The sequence below is a fragment of the Phyllostomus hastatus genome, unplaced genomic scaffold, assembly GCF_019186645.2.
Source record: "Phyllostomus hastatus isolate PE091 unplaced genomic scaffold, TTU_PhHast_1.1 phas_contig_1, whole genome shotgun sequence".
Classification (NCBI taxonomy): Eukaryota; Metazoa; Chordata; class Mammalia; order Chiroptera; family Phyllostomidae; genus Phyllostomus; species Phyllostomus hastatus.
In genome coordinates, this window is record NW_025333498.1 from 27,226,715 (window position 1) to 27,248,060 (window position 21,346).

General features: G+C 35.0%; 1 protein-coding gene across 1 annotated transcript in view; it reads left to right on the forward strand.

Annotated features, from left to right (window-relative positions):
• Positions 1 to 431: 431 nt before the first annotated feature.
• LOC123833266 (fibroblast activation protein alpha) overlaps positions 432 to 21,346 on the forward strand; it is a 72,943-nt gene continuing 52,028 nt past the window's right edge. Inside the window, 5 exon segments of the mRNA XM_045861421.1 lie at positions 432 to 522; positions 16,163 to 16,261; positions 17,202 to 17,296; positions 18,192 to 18,266; positions 19,709 to 19,761. Of these exon segments, the coding sequence (XP_045717377.1) occupies positions 432 to 522; positions 16,163 to 16,261; positions 17,202 to 17,296; positions 18,192 to 18,266; positions 19,709 to 19,761 (413 nt within the window).

Consider the following 21,346-nt stretch of genomic DNA (forward strand, 5'->3'; position numbering starts at 1 on the left):
CAACTCTGAAGACAGACTTGCTTCCTTTCAACGGTTTTCAGAGATCCAGTGACCTACGCTCTGAAGTCAGAATTAGCTAACTTTCAAAAACATCTGGAAAAATGAAGGTTAGTATATGCAAATTCAGGTGTTGCTAAAGAATGAGAGCCGTCGGAATTGAATGTGATCAAAGTTTTACGTTGTTTAGAAGGTGAAGATTTGTACGTAAGTATGTACTTCCCGGAGTGGGTTGGGATTGAGACATTGTTCTAAATATACTGTAGAAACATTTGTCCTTGTGGAACTGGAAAAATTCCAGCAATTATAGCCAGACCAGTGGAAGACAATGAAAAGTTTTGTGGGGAAGGCGAAATAAGATTTAGCTATAAACAAAATCTTGCCTTTTCTACTACTCAGCAGAAACTCTGTGTATATCTATTTTTTTTAATTTTATGTAGATATGGTTAAAAATTGCATTTGGAATTGCCACCTCTGCTGTGCTTGCTTTATTGGTGATGTGCATTGTCTTACGTCCTTCAAGAGGTAAGAATTTTTCTCTGATTTGCTCTGTTGGCCTTGGAAAATGCACTAATACATGGTCACTTGTGACTAATCGTTCCCTTAGTGCTTATTTTCCAAAGTAAGTGTGTTATTTCTAAGAGGTCTTATAAGCGCACAGATATGTTCCTGCACAGCCAGAAATAATGAGAATTTAAGGTCTCAGTAGAAAGAGATTTCCAGTATTATTTCAGCAATAGAAAAACCTAAGCACTATTCTGTATCATTCCCATCCCCCCCAAATATATGCTATGACAGGTCTTTAAAGTCTATGTTTTTATCATTGCTTTTTATTATTGCATTGCCTCATAGAAAGTAAAAATGAGTATGAATGGAAAACTTAGAACAGAACCCATGTTTTTTTTAATTATGAGCCTTTTCAAAAATTTAGGAAGTCAGCCTAGAATAGAAGTGTTGAGAACAGCTGTGTAGAAAAACTGAAAATGTTCCAAATGAAATATCAATGAACAATTAAATTAGAACACTGAGTATTATTAAACGAGCATTATGTTTAGTGATAGATCAATTATTTTTAAAATGGTTTAGGTTAACATTAGTCTCCCTTTGCTGAAAGTTAGAAGCTACAATGAATGAATAGTGGGCCAGTTTACATTTAAATTAAGACTTTGTCTATAAATTATTCAGCAATATAGGGTTCTGTGAAACTATTATGAAGAGAAACTCAAGACATAAAACAGGAAAAAATACAATAATAACAAATCTGTGACTTGGGGTCTAGGGAAAGGGAAAAAGTTTGTAGCAAAGCTACTGAAAGTTCATAATAGCTAAGGTGGAAAATACTTTCGGTTAAAAGTTAAGTGTCAATTAAGGAAAATCAATGACAAACCTTTAGCTAAAGAATGTGTGAGTCTTAAATGATCCATTGCCTTCAAAAATTAAAATACAGAAACTATTTTGATAAACTTAAAATACTGATGGGATTTTCACAGAATTACAACAGGAAGAGGTTAGTCGATAAGATGAAAGCAATGTGCTTGTATCTTTGGTGTTAATCTTCAGTTCATTTCCCACTCTCTGCTAGCACACAGTTGTTCTTGGGCTGTTGAGATGTAGTGTGTGCATCCATGTATTCCCTCACACAGCAATAGTCAGGAGACAGATCAGGTCCCATTGACCTGTTGAATGGGAATCCATTCAAAATTAGCTCCTTACTTTAAAAGGAACTCCCCAGTACTTGAAGTTGACACTTTCCTCCTTCAGATATAAATAGTCTGAGGACAAAAGTGTATGGACTAAATTGTGATCCTGCTCGTCCACGTCCACAGGCAAGGATGGTTTGCCCTTGCACTTTGGAATTTGAGCCATAATTTCTAATTAGAAATATACTATACTTATACACTTATAAATAATATGTAATTGTTCACACACATAGATATTTATGTAATCATATATAAACCCAATTCTTACCTTCTCTCCAAGTTTAGACATGCATAGTATGCACATAAGTGTATGTTATAAAAGTACATATACTATGAAAATTTTATGTAATTTAAAACCTAATTTTTTTGTTTCAACCAATGGGACAATTCTCAGAGCAAAATAATTGCCTGATAGAGTGAAGTAATTAAATTAAACTTTAGGAGAAATTTTATTGCTCATTCAGAAACAAAAAAAATTACTAAAGAGCTGAGAACTATATATTTTTTGTCCATAATGTCATTCTCTTTCTACTCTAAATTGGCTGAAGAACTTCTCAGAATGTCACTTAAGTGACTGTATAGGTCACTTTCCACTCACCTACTTTCTTGAGGACGACCAGGGTTGAAGCCTTCCTCCCTGCCAGTCAGTGGTCTAGGCAGCCTTGATGTTAGGTGGGTCCTCTGACTTCCCTCCTTCTTCCCACATCCCTCTCCTCAGTCATCCTTAGTCTAGAGCTCCAGGTCCAGTTCTCACTCTCACAACTGTCCAGTGCCTGCTGAGAATAGGATCTAAGGTGACAAAGCAGGAGAAGAAAAGGAGGAAGAGGAGGGGGAACAGAGAGTTCAAAGCCAAGAAAGCCTCTAGTTGGCCTTCTCAAGCTTCCTCAGAAATTCTGTTACCTCACATTTTCCTTAGATACCTTTGTATTCTTCTCCCAGAATTATGTGCTAGCATAAGAATAGTCTTCTTTTAAGAAATGTAAAGACACACATCAGAGACATTCATTTGTTTATATGTTAAGGAATTGACTCCCACTGACTAACTGCCTGTCATTGTGCCAGTTGTTGGGGAAACACAGGTGCAGCAGCCTAGATTTCCCTCTGAAAATCAGGGTGAGAATCCAGAACAGAGGCGTGGTCTTCACTACAAATAGGAGACTGGAGTTTCCCCACCAGGGTCTAAGTGAAAGAAGAAAAGATAGGGGCTTTTCCACGGAAAGAGAGAGTCTCAGGAACACCAGCTTCAGGATCCAAAGAGCCATGAAGAATCTAGGCAGGACTTTAGAATAGAAGAATGTAGTGGTGAAATGAGAAAGACCCATTTAGATTACTCACATAGTAATAAAAATAAGGGGCAACTTTATTTTGAAACTTTCAAAATTCCCCATTTTAATTTTTACCCAATGAGAAACACATATGGATTTCTACCTTTTAGTCCCAGGCTGTGTTGCTTGGCCTCAGTCTACTCCCCTTCGACTGATTCCTTTCCTTTTCTTCTTCCCCCGTTCACGTTCTCCCATCTTCCCAAACACCTTGCTCCTCTCTGTGTGAAGATACAACCAGGTGGAGAGTGGGCACTGAGCTCCTCACCTTTCTCTCAGTTTTGTCAACCCCAAAGAGAAATGCACAGGCCTCATTTTAGGAGATTTACAGAGGTGGCAGTGACAAAAAAAACCCAACAACAAATAAACAGAAAACTAAAATTGGAAAGTGATAGAGGTTATGGAATGTCCAAAGTAGATTCTATAAGATCTTGCTTCATGATTTACAGTTTCTGAATTCTTGGGCCTGCCTTTGTGAAATTAATTTGTGAAAGAATATGTAGGAGTTATCTGCCCTCTCCTTGAATTTATATTCAGTGTAGAGTTTCTCACATGGTGATAAGCAAACAATAAATGTCAGCTATTATTTTTCTACAGTTTCTAATATACAGTATCTACTTAGTAAGTGATGGCTAGAATTTAACTGTGTTCTTCATCCTCATATGCTTATACACACAAAGATGACAACTAGGCCCTTCTGTCTGATATATTTCAATTTCAACAATGTTCTTAATTCTGAGAGGTGGCGTGGGGTCTTTATCCTTGGGTATCATCCCTCTTCCTATTTTCTACCTCCTTGGATCAAAAACAGCAAATTAATTTTTCAGGAACTTTTGTGTGCAAAGTACTCATAAGAGACATAGGCGGTTCTGAGGCAAAAACAAAAGAGAATAAAGGGAGAGATAAAGGGAACTGGGGGACGGGTGGCATGGAGAATAAAGGTGAGTGAAAGAGAAGAAGAAGGGGCAGTGCAGCGGGGAGCAATGGGACTGCCTCCCAGGCACTGCCTCCAGGGCCGCTCCGTGAACAGAGAATCGCTTAGCTTCGTTCCACCTCGTGGCTCCCTGACGTCCTGCCTGTCTTTTACCACTTTTCCTCTTCCTGTTGCTGTTTGGGGCCTGCTGTGATTTTACAAAACCTTGTATTAGTTGCCAACTTTTAAAAATCAGAAGATTTCATATAAAAGTTTAGATTTCTGGCATCTCTTTAAATATTACACTGGCAGCATTGGGCCTATGGTAATAGCTGGGAAGCAGGAGTCTTTGCATGGAAACCGCTTTCTCCAGTTTGCCACAGACCCCTCAACCTTCCATTGCATGGTATCCATGATGCCATATTCATTTCAACATCTGCCTGGCATCTGTGAACACTGGACTTTTAACCCTTGGGCTGAAAAAAAGTACACGATGCCTGCTGGGGTTAAAAATAACTATCCACTGAATATGAAAAAAAAATGAGATTAGTGTCTCACAGTCATCCATGATCCATGATGTCCAGTCCACTGTGGCTCCTGGACACTTTGCTTGTTTGTCCAACAACTATGTATTAAGTACCTAGCAAGTATCAGCCACTCGTCTAGAGCATGAATGAAAAAATCTCTACTCTTAAGACAGAACAGTTTGATAATAAACAAGTAAACAAAAAAATTAATAGAATATTTCAAATTCTTAAAAGTTCCATCAAGAACAACTGAAGGGAGGGTTGTGTTAGATATCTAACAGCTACCATTACAAAGCACCACAGGCTGGAGTGCTTAAACAACAGAAACGTATTTCTCTGAGTTCTGGAGGCTAGAGGTCCAAGATCAAGGTATAGACAGATTTGGTGTTACCAAAATATCTCTTTCTTAGCTTATAGATGGCTGCCTTCTGTGTCCTCACAGAGCTTCTTTCTCTGTGTGTGTGCACTCCTGGTGTCTCTTCCTCTTTTTATAAAAACGCCAGTTATACTGGATTAGGGCTCCACCATTGTGGTAATGTAAACTTGATTACCTCCTTAAAGCTATATTTCCAAATATCTTGGTAGTGAGGGTTACAGCTTCAATCTATGAGTTTTGTGGGGATACAATTCAGTTTATAACATGGGTGTTTAATGAAGGCTTCTCGGAGATGATATTTGAACTGAGACCTTAATGACAAGGAGGACACAAGCTGTGGGGAAAATCCTCACTGCAGAGGGAAGAGCAGGCTCGAAGTCCTAGCAGCCAGAAAGTGTTTGGGAAGTTCAAGGAACAAAAGGCGACTGATAGCTGTTAGTCCAAAGTTATGCAAACAAATTAACGCAGGAAAATATGCATATACATATGTATGTATGATTACAGACATATACAGGGTGGGGTAAATGTAGGTTTACAGTTTTTACAGGGAAAATAATATAACAATTAATAAATAATAATACATTAAACTCTGTTGAGTGTACTCAACTATTAACCTCCTTTTGCTCCAACCTGTATATAAATTATAGTGATTACCTACTTAGCTAAGTAATGCTTTATATGATTTATTTCAAGAGATATGTGAACTCACACACAATTTAGATAGAAAACAATATTTTATAAGAAGAAATATCATTTAGAATGTCTGTACTTTAGGCAGAAATCCATTGTTATTAGTATTATTATTACTACTACTACTACTCTAACCTCAACAAACATTTTTTAGAAAATATAATATATGTGAGATGACATCATCTTCAAAGGAGAAGTGAATATTTTTTTAAGGCTTTAAATTTTCCAAGTATCAACATTTAGAACTGTGAAACAGACTCCCTCAAACATTTTCAAAGTTTTAAGCTTATTTATTCACTGTTCTTTTGGAGGAAATAAGGGAAGTCTACAGGGTTTACAAAGTTCATGAACATAAAAGAGCTTTTGAGTTGAAGTTAAATAAATCAGATTATATTTCACTAATTTGCACTTGGATTTTAAAATCACAGAAGATAAATATTGGCAAACATTCTTTGAGTTTTGCCAAATTCTAAATAATTTAGGAAATCATCCAAATCATCTTTGGATGATTTCCACAATGCAGAGGAGTTTACCTGTCTTTGTTTTTCAAAGCAAGTTGTGTTACAACTTATAGAAGAATATCTAGTCATAGATACATCTTAAAAAAATGTGTCCTAAAGCTCAAATCAGAGATGTGGAATCAGAGCTAAAAGCTCTTAAGTAACAAAGGCAGTCATACAGAGCTTTAAAACATAGTGATAACTAACACAGTAGGCACAAACTCAATTATTTTTTTCATATGATAATCAAATACTAATTAGCCTATTTAAAGTAATATATTGGCCATTTTAAGTAAATCAAAGAACTTATTGTTCATTTTAGTAGCCTGGTGAACTAACAAAGATTATGTAGCATAAATGGAATAACATAATTTTTAACCTTTATTTCCATTAATAATAACTAGAATAGGATTTTTTAGTGTCTAAATTAAACTTTTCATGCAAATGACGATTTTATACTTGGTAGAAAAACAGATGTGATAGGACTCTTTAAAAGAACAGAATAGAAAGACTATATGTCAAAAACCAGGTAACTTACATGAAACAGGCACATTTCCAAATATGTAAAAACTACCATGATTTACTGAAAAATAAATAGAAAACCTGCATAAAACTATAACAACTACAGAGATTTATTTAGTGATTTAAAAACTCTTTCCCTGCCCAAGAAAAAAAAATAACATCAGGCTCAGATGGTTTCGCTGGTAAACTCTACCATTCAAGGAAGAATTGTTAATGATCATTTATATCCTCTTGCAAAAAATAGAAGAAAGGAGAATATTTCTCAACTCATTCTATAAGGCCAGTATTGCTGTGATACCAAAATAATACAAAGATGTCACAAGAAAAAAAGTTATAGACCAATACTAGTTACAGACCAGTATCTCCTATGAATAGAGATGGAAAAATTCTCAAAAAAAAGGCTAACAAACCAAATCCAGCAATATATATAGAGAATTATACACCAAAACCAAATGGGATTTATCCAAAGCATACAAAATTGGCTTAACATCCAAAAGTCAATTACTATAATAAATCATATTAATAAGAAGAAAGGCCAAACACCACATGGTTATCTAAATAGGCACAGAAAAAGAATTTAACAAAATCCAGCTCCCTTTCATTATTAAAAAAACAGATCAGACTAGAAATAGGACACATTTTCTCTATTTGATAAAAGACATCTACAAAAAATGTACAGCTAACATCATACTGGTGAAAGATTCTGTGTTATCTCCTAAGGTCAAGAACAAGATAGCATATCTGTTTTCACTACCTCTGTTTAATATTTTATTGGTGGTGTTAACCAAAACAATTAGGTAAGAAAAAGAAATAAAAAGTATTCAGATTGGAAAGGAAAAAGTAAAATTATCTTTATTTGTAGATGGCATAATCTTATTTATAGAAAATCCTAAGGAATTTACTAAAACTATTAGAACTAATAGACAAGTTCAGAAAAGTTGCAGGACATAAGATCAATATATAGAAGTCAGTCATATTTCTATATATTAGCAATAAGCAATACAAAAGGTCTAAATAAATGGAGATAAATTCTATGCTTATGGATCAAAACTTAATATTTTTAAGGTGGCAACACTCCCCATATATACCTATAGATTAAATTCAATCCATATCCAAATCCTAGATGACTTTTTTGTTGAAATTGACAAGTTGGTCCTTAAATTCATATAGAAACACAAGGGACACAGAATAGCTATCCTGAAAAAGAAAAACATTTGAGAAGTCACACTTATTTGAAAACTTACTATAATGTTTACACAAAAACAGTGCAGTACTGACAAAAGGATAGGTATGTAGATTAATGAAATAGAATTGAGAGTCCAGAAATAGAACCTTACATTTATGGCTAACTGATTTGCAGTAGGGTGCCATAACAACTTAATGAGGAAAGTCTCTTCAGCAAATAGTACTGGGACAATGAGACATTCACTTGCAAAAAAATGATGTTGGACTCCCTTTTTCACAATATGCATAAAAATTAACTCAAAAATGGATCAAAGACCTAAATGTAAGAGCTCAAACTATAAAACACTTAAAACATAGGAATAAATCATGTCTTTGGTGTAGGCAGTGGTTGCTTATATATGACCAAAAGTACAAGCAAGAAAAGTAAAAGAACATAAACTGGACTTCATTAAATTTTATTTATTTATTTATTTATACACAGAGGAAGGGAGAGAGAAAAAGAAGAAGAGAAATATCAATGTGTGGTTGCTTTTCTCATGTCTCCTATTGGGGACCTGGCCCACAACCCAGGCACGTGCCCTGACTGAGAATCAAATCTGTGACCCTTTGGTTCACAGGCCCACGCTAGATCCACTGAGCCACACCAGCCACTGCTGGTAAAATTCATTGAAATTTAACACTTTCAGTTTGCAAAGGATACCATCAGGTAAGTCAAACCCTCAAAATGGGAATATATGCATCCAGAATATATAAAGAACTCTTTTTTAAAAAAATTTATTGTTGTTCAGTTCTAGTTGTCTCGCCTTTTCCCCTGTTGCTCACCCCAACCCCATTCCCCGCATAGTCAATCACCCCTATTGTCCGTGTCTACCAGTCTTCTATTTGTGTTCCTTTGCTAGCCCCTTCTCTCACAATAAATATTAAAAAGGCAAATAACCTGATATAGAAATGGACAAAAGATAGACATTTCCCCAAAGCAGACACACAAAAGTCCAATAAGCACATTAAAAGATGTTCAACATCATTAGTCATTAGGAAAATGTAAATCACAACCACAATAAAATACTAGGTGGAGCATTAGGCATCCATTACAGTCTGCCTAATGAGAAGTGGGTAGGCATTAAGGGTGCAGTAGAAATAGAGAAATGCAGACAGAATATAGAGGTTCTGGAGATAAAGTCGCTGGACCTGGATGTTGGACAAAAGACAGAAAGGAAAGAGGGAGGTCAAGGATTATTCCTAGGTATTTGATTTGAGGAACTATATGCTATTGACTTGGAGAAATTTGGATGGGCAGCATGGAATTGTTTTCTTCTTTGCTTTATATAAAATGATTTTGAAGTGCTTATAAGATATGCAAGTGGAAGTAATAAGGAAGAAGTTGAATATTCAGGTCTGGAACTCAGAGAAGAAATCCAGTGGGGGTCATGCGAAGCAGTGGTAGTGGGGGTGAATCAGCCTAGAGATACGTCATGGAAAACCCCGGGAGCATGACATGTCTAAGGAAAGTGGCTCCTCCTCAGGCCCCAAGTAACACCCATACGAGCCACACCAAAATTAAATTTAGAGATTAGAGGAAAGTGAGCTGGCAAAGGAGACTCAGTGAGCCTATGTTTTGAGAACTAAATTATTCTACCCCTCACCTAATGCATTGCTTGGCTCTTGACCTTATTTTTGTTTGGTTTGTGTTGTTGTTGTTACTGTTGTTTTACTACACATGATTTTTCACTTTAAGTCATAGTATAACAATAAAGTGTCCACCTGTAAAATTGGATGGGGCTGGATTTAAACCCAGACTCTGTTACGTTTTAGACAAGTTACTTTGCCCCTCTGATTTCTATGCCCTAACCTGTAAAATGGAGTTAAAACAGTATGTGTCTCAGAGAGCTGCTGCAAGAATTTAATGGGGACATGAATGCTTGGTACTTATAAAAATTTATTATTGGGACTTAGTATTGGTCTACCTCAAATCCATTTTTTCCAAATTGTCAGCTTTTGCCCATATATAATATTAGTTTTTAAGTAGAAGATTCTGTATGTGAATATTTCCTACATTTGCTCCTGTGGTCCTCACTCCAGAAACAAAAATGACCTGATGTGGTGGCTGGAGATGATGCCTCCTCATAGACAGCATCTCTGCAGAGCCCGCAGAAAGACATGTGGTCGCCTGGGAACCCACGTCACTTTCCTTGATGTAGCTTCCTAAGCATCGGTTCTGAAGCAAATACAAAAATGAGAACAAAGGGACTTGTCACATTTGTGTGCCCACTTTAATAAACCATGTTTTCTTGCTTAGTTTGGGGTACATATTAGAGCTAACATCAGATGTCTCCACTCTGACACTTATTTCCTCTTTTTCAGGATTAGAAAATTAAATGGCAGAAATAGAAACAGAATCTTAATGAAGAATAAGCACAAAGTTTTAAGAAAGAATTAGAATAGTGAATCATTACGTGTGAATTGTTTCTGTGACTTGTAATTTCTTGGATTCATAATTGAAATAATTTTCAGCCTTGATTTAATAAGTTGAAATGCATATAATTAAAGTATAGTTAATTAGAGTGTTTAAACGGTGTATGACGAACTGTGCTAAAGATGGGCAAAACTGACTATAAGGACACTGTCAGTAATTAAGTGTTAATCAAGTAAGCATCAGTTACATGTAGAAGAGACATGTTTTCAGAATTTATTTCTATTTCTGATCAAATATTTAGAGTTTAAAAATTATACATATCAAAGTTAAACTTGAAAACAATCAAAAGATTATATTTCAATATTAAAACATTATTTGGAAAGAGGCATGAGAATCCATTCATTCAATAATTATTAGTGGAATCTTTTTCAGGTGATTGGAACTTGTTCAGTGTGACCAATGCTGCAGAGGTACATGCTGACTTGTCCACACACACACGTATTTGAGGCACTAGAAAACAGACCTTTGGTGCTTTCCCTGCAATCTTGCTTACATCTAATCTGGGGATGATTCATTCTCTTTGCTCTGTCTTCATTATTCATGGACCAGCAGGGGGAATGCACTTAAAGAATACAGTTGGGCATAACCTCACAAGACAGCGAGCAAGATGATTGAATGGGGTATAAGTATTACAGAGGACCATCAATATTCCTTGAAGGCCACGATCAACACTTAGTTATGGGGAGTCTATGCCCATGAGGTATGGATTGCTCGGCAGGCTGTGCTCACCCAACTACCAGAAATTTATAGGCAAGGAACGATTCCAATGACAGGCACAGGAGTACAATGATGTGCAACTCTCACTGAGTACATAAAGTGAAATCACTAAGTTTGGATTCTTTGCAGGAGAATCTTCTGGGGAGATTGGTAAAAATGAAAACTGCCAGGGCCTCATCCCCAGAGATTCTGAATGATTAGGTTTGAGATAGGAACTAAGAATCTGTTCTTCAAACAAGCATTCCAAACAAGCAGTCCAAGACTAAATTTTGTTACATTTTTAAATAAGGGCATGTGTAGGTAGAAAAGTATATGCATGAAATTTACAACATGGACATGAGGGTATAGAGTTAGGATAGGAATATATTTGGGGGGAAATTAGTGAAAACAACTTGACATAAAATCTGTCAAGTTGATTTATTTTTTCATTCAACAAATATTTATCTTGTCTCCACTGTATGAGGTCTGTCTGGAAAAGGCAAGAATGGTTTGTACAACATTAATGTAAGCTGGCAGCCAAGGAGAGTGGACTGGAATGTGTATATATGAACAATGAGGACTTCACTGTACTAGTCAGTGGGAGTGGTAGATGCCGATGAGTGAGCACGTGTACTGTGTGGCTGTTGCATTCAAAATGACTGAGGGAGGGGAGCAACAAATATGCATCAAATTTTGCAATATGCTTGAGCATTCAGAAGGCTGCAGCTCTCGGCAACTGGTGACTGGCAACTTCATCATGACAATGCACCTGCTCATGCATCACATCTCATGCAGAGTTTTTTGGCAAAACATCAAATCACCCAGATGACTCAGCCCCCCTACATCCTACATATGGTGCCCTGTGACTTCTGGCTTTTACCAAACTAAAATCTCCGTTGAAAGGGCAAAGATTTCAGACCATTGATGAGATTCAGGAAAATACAATGGTGTAGCAGATAGTGATTGGGAGAATTGAATGAGGTCCCAAGGTGCCTACTTTGAAGGGGACTGGGGTATCATTGTCCTATGTACAATGTTTCTTGTATCTTCTTTAATAAGTGTGTCTATGTGTCATATTACATGGCTGGACACTTTCTGGACACTCCTGGGCATATACTAGTGAGACAATGAAATAGAGACTCTGTTCTTATGGATAAAGTCCTATGGCTTATACAATTCACATAAATATAGAAACAAAAGTGTTTATTTTCAGTAAGTTGAGCTAAGTACTAAGATAGCAAGAAGCCAATAATATTTTCATAGAGCTCAATGAAGGTCATTTCTACTGATAGTAGGGGTCAGCATTGATAGCTTAGTGAAACATTATTATCTTTATAATCTGTCTAAATATACAAAGAACCAGAGTTTTGATTGGAAATTCTAAGTAAAATTTATGTTTTGTAATTCTGAATTTGTGACCTGATGCAACACCTCAGAGCAGACACATTATTTCATCACATTTATGAACATGTGGTCATTTTCAGCAGAAAGAGAAAAATGACTAACTTAAATCTTCCCATTTGATTTGGTATCATTCTGAGCTCAGCCTGGCCCCAGCATAATCACACCTTCTGAGCCTCACCTGACCACATGCGAGATTAGGAGCACTCACCTACCCCAAGTCTGTGCATGCACTCTATTTCCAGATAAATATAGCTGGAACTCTGGATATATTTTCTGTATGTCTACTCTTTACTTCTTGGATGCTAGTGGGGCTCATTATCATCATGGTAATTAGTAATATAATTAATACATGATTAAAATTGTTATACAGATAATCTGAGTCATAATGTGAAATGTGCTAAATTCTCTATATAGATTATTGGCATTTACAGGTACCATGAATGCATTGAAAATAAATGACTAACTAGGAAGTAATATGAACTATACTTTCTTGTAACTTTCCTGGGTAATCTAAATTAGATGCTGTAAAAGAGTAAATGACTAAACCTTGAAATGTTTTTGAAAAATCTGATAAGGACCAACATAATTATTAATGATATGACAATGAAACTGAGCAGGAGTAGGTATTTAAAACATGATTTTAAACTACTGTTTTTATAAATGTATTTCTCCATATACATAATATTATTACTAACTATATTTATGATTGTAATTGTGATATTTCAGTTATAAAGCTGTAGGATGACCACATGTTCCAAGTACAACTGATAAGTTTTATAGAAGAATAAAAGTGAATATTAATTATATATACTAATAGCCTAATCTGAAAGTGCTTTTTTCCCAGACTATGATTTCAGTAGACATTAAAAAATAAAAATGTCTCATTGGTCAAATTAGCTTGGGAAACACTGATCAGAAATGTCCATTTGAAGAATACTAATAAGCTACAGTAACAGCAAAAGCTGACATGTATTGACTGTTTATCATGTGCCAAGCATAGAGCCAAAAATTTTACTTGAATCAACACTCTTAATTTAACTTTCTATAAAACATGAAGATTAATTTTAGCTAAGAACTTGTCAGTTAAGCATAACTGCAAGTATGCAAAATTATATGCAAGTATACTTAAATAGGAAAATCTATTATATGTCATTAACCATAATCAGATCATTATTTATTGTAGACAAAAAAGACATCTCTACAGTTATATTTATTTATTGAATTGTTATTTTTAAAAATTTAAAAAAAATTTTATTGATTGATTTTAGAGAAAGAGAGGAAGAGGAAGGGAGAGGGGGAGAGAGAGAGAGATTTGTTGTTCCACTTATTTATCCATTTATTGTTTGTTTCTTGTGTGTGTCCTGACTGGAGATTGAACTTGCAATCTTGGCTTATGGGGACAACACTCTAACCAACCGAGCCACCTGGCTAGGGCCATCAAAAAGGTTTTATTTTGTGTTTTTAATAAAATAATTATATAGGGTTTTTTGGTATTCACAATAAAAGGATTCACTAAATTTTATATCTTTATGTTCCAGATTATATAGACACAAATTAAATTTATCTCGAAAAGAAAATAATTTTCACTGTTAATAATATTGCCAGAATTTCCCATTGACTGCAATAGAAACAGATAGTAATTTGCTCTTAGGAGAGCTAAGTAAAATTGAATTAAAATGCTTAGCAGTTATTCCTATGCTATTGCAGTAAAATAGTCTTTTATTCATTGACTGAGAGTATAAAATCAGTGGTATGAATTTTTCACAAGACTATTTCATTAAATAGAATAACTTTTATTATAAGTAATCATATGGCATGCATAATCTTACTTAGGATGCAAAAAGAATGTAAGAAGATGATAATTTTAAAATATAGAATAAGCTAATGTTATTAAGTATTTACTATCTGGTTACAGAGAGGCTCACCAGTCATTCCTGTTTTTATAGCCACCAGAGTAAATTTTAGTGAATTAAGAAAACAATGCCTGGTCCTAATCAATCATGTGGGGCACACATACATCAGTGTTAATCAGGGAAAACAGCAGAAAATGCTATTATCCAGTTAGTCAGTTGGTTTTTATCACATGGCAGTACATTTATATGACTACAAGGCTAATAGATCATGCTGAGTGTCAAATTTAAAAATCTAATGTGGTAGAAGGTATTATCCACATTTTCTAGTCCAGTCCTTTATATTACAGGTGAGAAAGCCATGATGCCAGAGAAGGACTTACCAAAGACATACAAGAAATTAGCAGTGGAACCATTCTGAAAAGAAGTGGGCAGAGACCCCATCCATCTATCCCACCAGTCATCCATCCTTCCATCCTTCATTTCATGCACCCGTTTATTCAACAAGTATTTATTAAATGCCTATTATGTGCTAGTCACTAAGGATGTGATGATGAATAAAATCAGGCACATATAGTCTCCAGCTTTATGGTGACTGTTCAAGAATACAGAGGGAGGTGGAGAAATATTAATAGTCACTCATATACATAGTCACAAAGACAAATGCTCTTGAAAACAGTAACATGGCCTACAATAATGGAAAACAACTGAGCCAGAACTAACCAGGGCATCAGGAAAGGCTTCCCAGAGAAAGTGCCCTCACATTGAGTACTAAAGGTGGAATAAAAGTTATAAGGAGAGGAGAGAGGGTAGAAAGAGATGCCAAAGCTCTGGAGAAAGAAACGAGTATTTGGGGAACAGAAAGCCCAGCACTTTTGGAGTCTAGAAAATAGTGGGAGGACCCCAAGACATACAAGAAATTAGCAGTGGCTGAAGGGTGAGGCCATCCACACCAGGACATCTTTGGCCTTTCCCCTAAGAGGCATGGAAAGCTATGGAAGAGTTTAGCAGGAAGATAAAACTCTCATCTTCAACAGTTTTATTTTTTTATGTAGGCAAACACCAGATTTGTAAAGTCTTTTCAAGGTACAGAATATTTTTCTAAGTTTTGGTTCTGTGAGTGAGGTGTGTGGAGAAGGCATCCAGAGGAAAGGACAGAGAAGGACAATACTGACATGAAGGAGAGTGGAAGTTGATTACTCCCATTTGGCATATCTAACTGTTTTAGGGCTCTGAGAATAGTCATGTTTGAAAAACACAGTTGTTTTGGAGGATTTAAACATAGGTGAAATCCGCTTATGGTTATAAACTACATTAGGTTAGCTTTTATATGGTAAACTTCTATTCTTGTAATGTCTGAGATTATTTGTGTAGATTATGTGGTTTTCTTTTCTTCTGGTCCAATTTTTGTTTACAACAATCCATAATCAGGATGAGCAATTATTGCTATTAATTAATGCCTCTTTTGAGATGTCTGAAGGTAAAGATTCTGGCTGATCTCGTCTGACCAACTGGAAAGCTAAAATATATCATTACTAAGTCAGTAGAAATTCAAGACAAGCTACATGTGAGAAAACGTAATAAAGTGCTTCAGAAGCTAGGGTTTTAGTCAAACTCACATGGTCCTCTATCTCAGCTTTGCAAGGTTTAGAGTTGTTGGAATCTCATCTCACTTTCCTTCTTAAAAACCTCTGACAACTATTCACTGACTGGAGAATAATGTCCTGCTGCTCAGTAATGTTCTCCCCCACACCCTTCATACTCTTCAACATTTTCCCACCAGTTTTCCCTTCCAGGCACTGTGACCACCTGTCCAAGCTTCATTTACCCTGTCTATTAAAAAGGAGATAATACTTATAATAGCTATTAAGACAGAATTAAACAAGTATTTTGCAAATGGCAGATTTTTTTCATTACATGTGAAAGAACAGATGAGAGAGACGCTTAGAATTTATTTGAGTTATTAATCTTCTTTTTAGTAGTAATGTGTTTCCTCTTCCCCCAAAGATCATAACTCTGAAGAAAATACAACAAGAGCACTCACACTGAAAGATTTTTTAAATGGCACATTTTCTTATAAAACATTTTTTCCAAGCTGGATTTCAGGTAGGTGAATTATTATTTTACTTTTGGGTTTTCATTTTTTAAAATGTATGTTTGTGTTTTTCCTTTTAGTACCAATGCATCTCTATGGTAACAGAAACTGAATCCTTTGAAATGGGGGAAAAAAGAGCAATTATTTAGATAGGTCAAGTGGTCAGCAAAGCACCTTGGACAAAACCAGTTAGACCAGATTCCCCAAATAATTAGGCCAATAGGAGTTTAGCAGAAAGTAGAAGTTGAGAATTGTTAGAAAAATCTAAGCATAAAGTATAGCTTTTCAGAATGGAAGTTAAGTATTGATACGTATTTAGGAAAGGTCATGGGAATTTTACCAAAAAAGAATTCCGTTGTTAATCCGGATTATCAGAGAAATGGACAAATCCCACTCTAAAAAATCCTTTAAGGGCCATAAAATTGATATTTACATATAGTTTTGTAAAAGAGGATGTTGTCAAATGAGTCCAATCAAACAAATAGTAAAGTCAACTAAATTATTTATGACATGATAGTTTGTCTACAGTGCCACTAAACAAAATTGGATATTTTCATTTTTCTCTTTAGGAGATAAAATGTACATAAAATGGGTTTTAAGTTACATCAAACACAGCCCAAATAAAATGCATTTTTATTGCAAGAGAAATTTACCATTTAAAACTAGTTTTTCTTCTTTGTATATGGACAAAATCTGATTTTATTCCTGAGTACCCTAAACTTGTTAAAATAAGGCTGCTACTAATAAATAAGGCATATTTGTCAGAAATAGAAAAAAGTATTCTTTTATCCCTTCCACCATCAACTTATTTTAAATCTGACAAAATAATATGTACTAGACAAAGAGGAAAAGCAAAGTAAGTCTGTGAAATAAGAGAAGTTTCTCTTTGTTATAAGTGTATTTCCTATTAAAGGAGATTATTTCAAGTTTTGTTTTCCTTCTTGATTAAAGGACAAGAATATCTCCATCAATCTGCAGATAATAACATAGTGTTTTATAATATTGAAACAGGAGAATCATATACCATTTTGAGTAATGCCACCATGGTATGTATCCAACATCACCTTCTTCCTCAAGAATCTTTGCCAGCTCTTCACTGACCAAGAAAAAGGCCAAACTCAGTAATTGATCTGGACCCAACCTGCCTTCTCTGCTCCATTCCCACTATAGCTCTCCTTTAATTATATCTTCTAGTCTAACTAGACTACTGCCCTTCCTTCCTCTAAATCCCCTAACATCTTTCTTCCTCTGTGCAAATAATACAGTATCAGGAAAAGTTAAAAACTCAATCTTCATAGTCAGGCAAACTGAGGTTCAAATCCTGGTTCTGTCACTTACTAGATACGGAAACTTGGGTAAGGTTCCACACTACGCTAACCTCACCACACTTCCATTTCTTCTGTAAGGTAAAAATAATACTACCTCTTTGCATTAATATAAGAATTAAATGAAGTAACATTTAAAAGTGCTTAGGACAGTGTCTGACATAGAATAATAAATGCTACTCGATCCTTATGGACTCTCATCCTTCTTCCTCTCCCCTCAAGGAAGGGCCCACTCACCATTTAAATCCAAGCTCAGGTAACACTCTCCTGCTCTGTGCAGGCAGTTACACTCAGTTGGATTCAATCACTTCTTCCTTAATGCTCTTGTAATGCTATGTTTATATCTGTTTTATAGAACTAATTTATAATATGTTACTTATTTACAAGTTTAACATTACATGCTTCTTGAAATCACAAAGTATATCTTTACTATATCCTCCTCCCATAGTGCCTAATAAATTTCTTTGTATACAGTAGGTACTACATAGACATTTTAAAATTTCATTGAATATATATGTATGTAGGATATATCAAAGATATGATATTCCGTTAGAACTACAAATTAACATGATCTGTTATTTTTCTGCATTCTAATCAATTTTTTTTATAATTTCAGAAAAGTGTCAATGCTTCAAATTATGGCTTATCACCTGATCGGCAATTTGCATTTCTAGAGAGTGATTATTCAAAGGTATTGACTATTTAATTTGGGTAATTTGAGTAACAGGGTATATATAGAAGGATGTTTAATTTGGGGATTAAATCTCCTCCTAATCAACAGTTTGGTTTATAACTGTAAGAAAAAGCAGGAATCTATTTTTATCTCTAAATATTCAAGAAGTTAATGTGGGCTTGAGGTGAGCCCAAAAGCATAACTGAAACCAGTAATAGAAGAAACTATATTCCTCTAGGGAAAAATACTTTGTTTGGGGGCACTGATATTGATCAGAAACAGGTGAATCATCCTTGTATTTCTAAAGCTATTTGACATCATAACTCATTAGTTAATTCCCACATTTTAACCTCATAAAAGTTTATTATTATTTAAAATTGAAAATCAAGATGTAATTTTTTAACTCAGTTGTGCAAGCAAGACAATATGCCATCAGTGGCTAACCAGGGTTTAAGTCTCTGTCTTCGAAAGTCTAGTGTAGGAGAGTCATGCCAAACCAGACCACTTACCCTTACTTAATTTTCCTTTCCTGACTGAAGTTGTAAGTTAATCGTCTTATTTTTTTCTCTTTATACATCTTCAAAATGATCTTTATTTTTGAAAAAGGGAAAGAATTTACTATTGATTTAAACATCTAATAATCACTTTTAGATCAAGAACCTTTAGTTTTAACTAAAGGTTCATACCCTACTTGAGATGCAAAACTCCCATAATATTCAGAATGAAGAGTCAGTCTTGCCACACTTCCTGTTGTTCTGTCCATGGACCAGTTTCCAAAGGACCACGTCTTGGTATCAGCAATCTCCAGAAAGATATGTTTCAACCCTCTGGAGCTTGCTTGCCAAGAATTTGAACTCCTTTTTAAGAAAAAGAAATCCAAAATAATACCTGCATTATTTACTAACCATGATATAAATGTACTTGTGAGAAAAAAACAGTTTTTATAAGGAGGAACTATAAACTATATCTCTCCTATTTAGTTTTCACTGTCTATTAACTCAGAAGCCCATACCCAAAGAAAGGCAAGCATGTTATAATAAAACTATACATTGAATGAAATTCTTTTTACCCAGTTTTAATTGGTATCATGATAACCAATTACTCAGGTGCAAGATAATCCTTGAGTGAAACTCATTGAGTTTTACTTCAATCAAGGTGAAAATTCTTAGGACAAAATGTGTCAAAGGAAAGCTTGTTATGCTGACAAATGTCTTTGAATACGGTTCTTATGGAGTGAGGGGTGAATCACCGATGAGTTCTGGAACTTGGACAAACAGGACGAAAGTACACAGTAAAACAGTTTAAATGAAGACTAAGAATTGAAACATATCCTTCCTAATGCTGTGTGGAAATAGTCCTTTCATAATTCTGAACCTTGAATTGAATAATGTACAATTATGCATTCTTGATATAAGCTTTTACAAATTAAGATTTTTCTTTGCCTCTCTTTTTTCTGACAGCTTTGGAGATACTCTTACACAGCAACATATCACATCTATGACCTTAGGAATGGGTAAAACTTCATGTCTGTTTATGAATACTACTCAAATGGAATATATAGACTTTCTCATTTTAAACTCTAACTTGAGGTTAAGACTACATTATCTTGTTACTGATCATAGTTTCTTACTTCTTTACAATATACGTGCAACCATAAATTAAGAAATTCAAGAAAATATTTCTATGCAATATTCATCTCATTTGTAAATTAATATTTTGCATTTTTATAGACAATATAGTCCCTCTCTCCAGGTTTAAATACAAAATCACAAATATACCTTTTATGGAAATAAACCTATGTAGTGAAAGTACAAAACATGCAGGGGAATTCACCAGGGTGGCTGCTTCACTGGAAGAAAGCAGGAGGGAGGGAGATGCATCTGAACATACACACTGTTAGTTGATTTTAAATTAGTTGTTCTTCAAGCTAATATCTCAAATTTAGATGGTAGATAAATTGTTATGTATTATATTGTTTTCTTTCTTTACCTGCATGTTTAAATATTAAAATATTTATAATTTCAAAAAGAAAAAATAAGTAAGTCAGTAGACAAAGGGCTAAGAAAGAAAATATTTGGCAGAAGGAATATTAGGTAAAAACACAAAGGGAATGAAGATCGTGGCGTCCTCAGGAAACTCAGAGTAGGTCTGTTGAGGTGAAATTGGAGGAGGGCATGCTGACTACTGGGAGGTGGTGTAAGGTTGGGAGGGAGTGGAGGCCAAGAAACATGGGCCGAGTAATAATAAGGAAGCCATTGAAAGGAGTTTAGATTTAATTCTGGTGACAATAGGGAATCACTGAAGAGTTTTAAATGGGAAATGACATGATCAGCTTTGCACTTAAGAAAAATGGACAATGAATTGGTTTAGTTACTCATCTTAATGTGATATCTTATTTGTGTTATATAAAAAAGAAAAGTAATGATATATCTTGAAGAGGTATTAAAAATCTTATGGTCTATTTCTCCTTTTGTTTAGCAAGAGCACAAAAATTCAAAAAAATATTTATCTACTTTTTAAAAATGTTCAGTTTAACTCTAAGAGTATAACTTCAAAATAATTTTATTGTATTTTTTCCATTACCATTCAGTCCTCTTATAACTCCGTCCCTGCACAATCACCACTCTGTTGTCCATGTCCATGAGTCCTTTTCCCTTTTTGCTCAATCCACCCACTTCTTAACCTCCCTCTAATAGCCGTCATCCTGCTATCTATGAATCTTTATTTTGCTTGTTAGTTCAGTTTGTTCATTAGATCCCATACATGAATGAAATCATATGATATTTGTCTTTCTCTGACTGGCTTATTTCACTTAGCATAACGTTTCCCAGGTCCATCCATACTGTCACAAAGGGTACATTTTTCTTCTTTTTTATGACCAAGTGGTATTCCATTGTGTAAGTGTCCCATAGATAATTTTATCCAAAGAGTATAATTCGTCTCTTCTTAAACTGTCAAATTAAGAAATAGGAACCAATACATAAAGTAGTATACAAATTTATCTAATACACTCTGAGTCTATCTTGTCTGATCCACTTTGTCACCAAATTCAAGAGATACTTATTGAGCATCTACTGTGTGAAAGTGTATATGGGAGG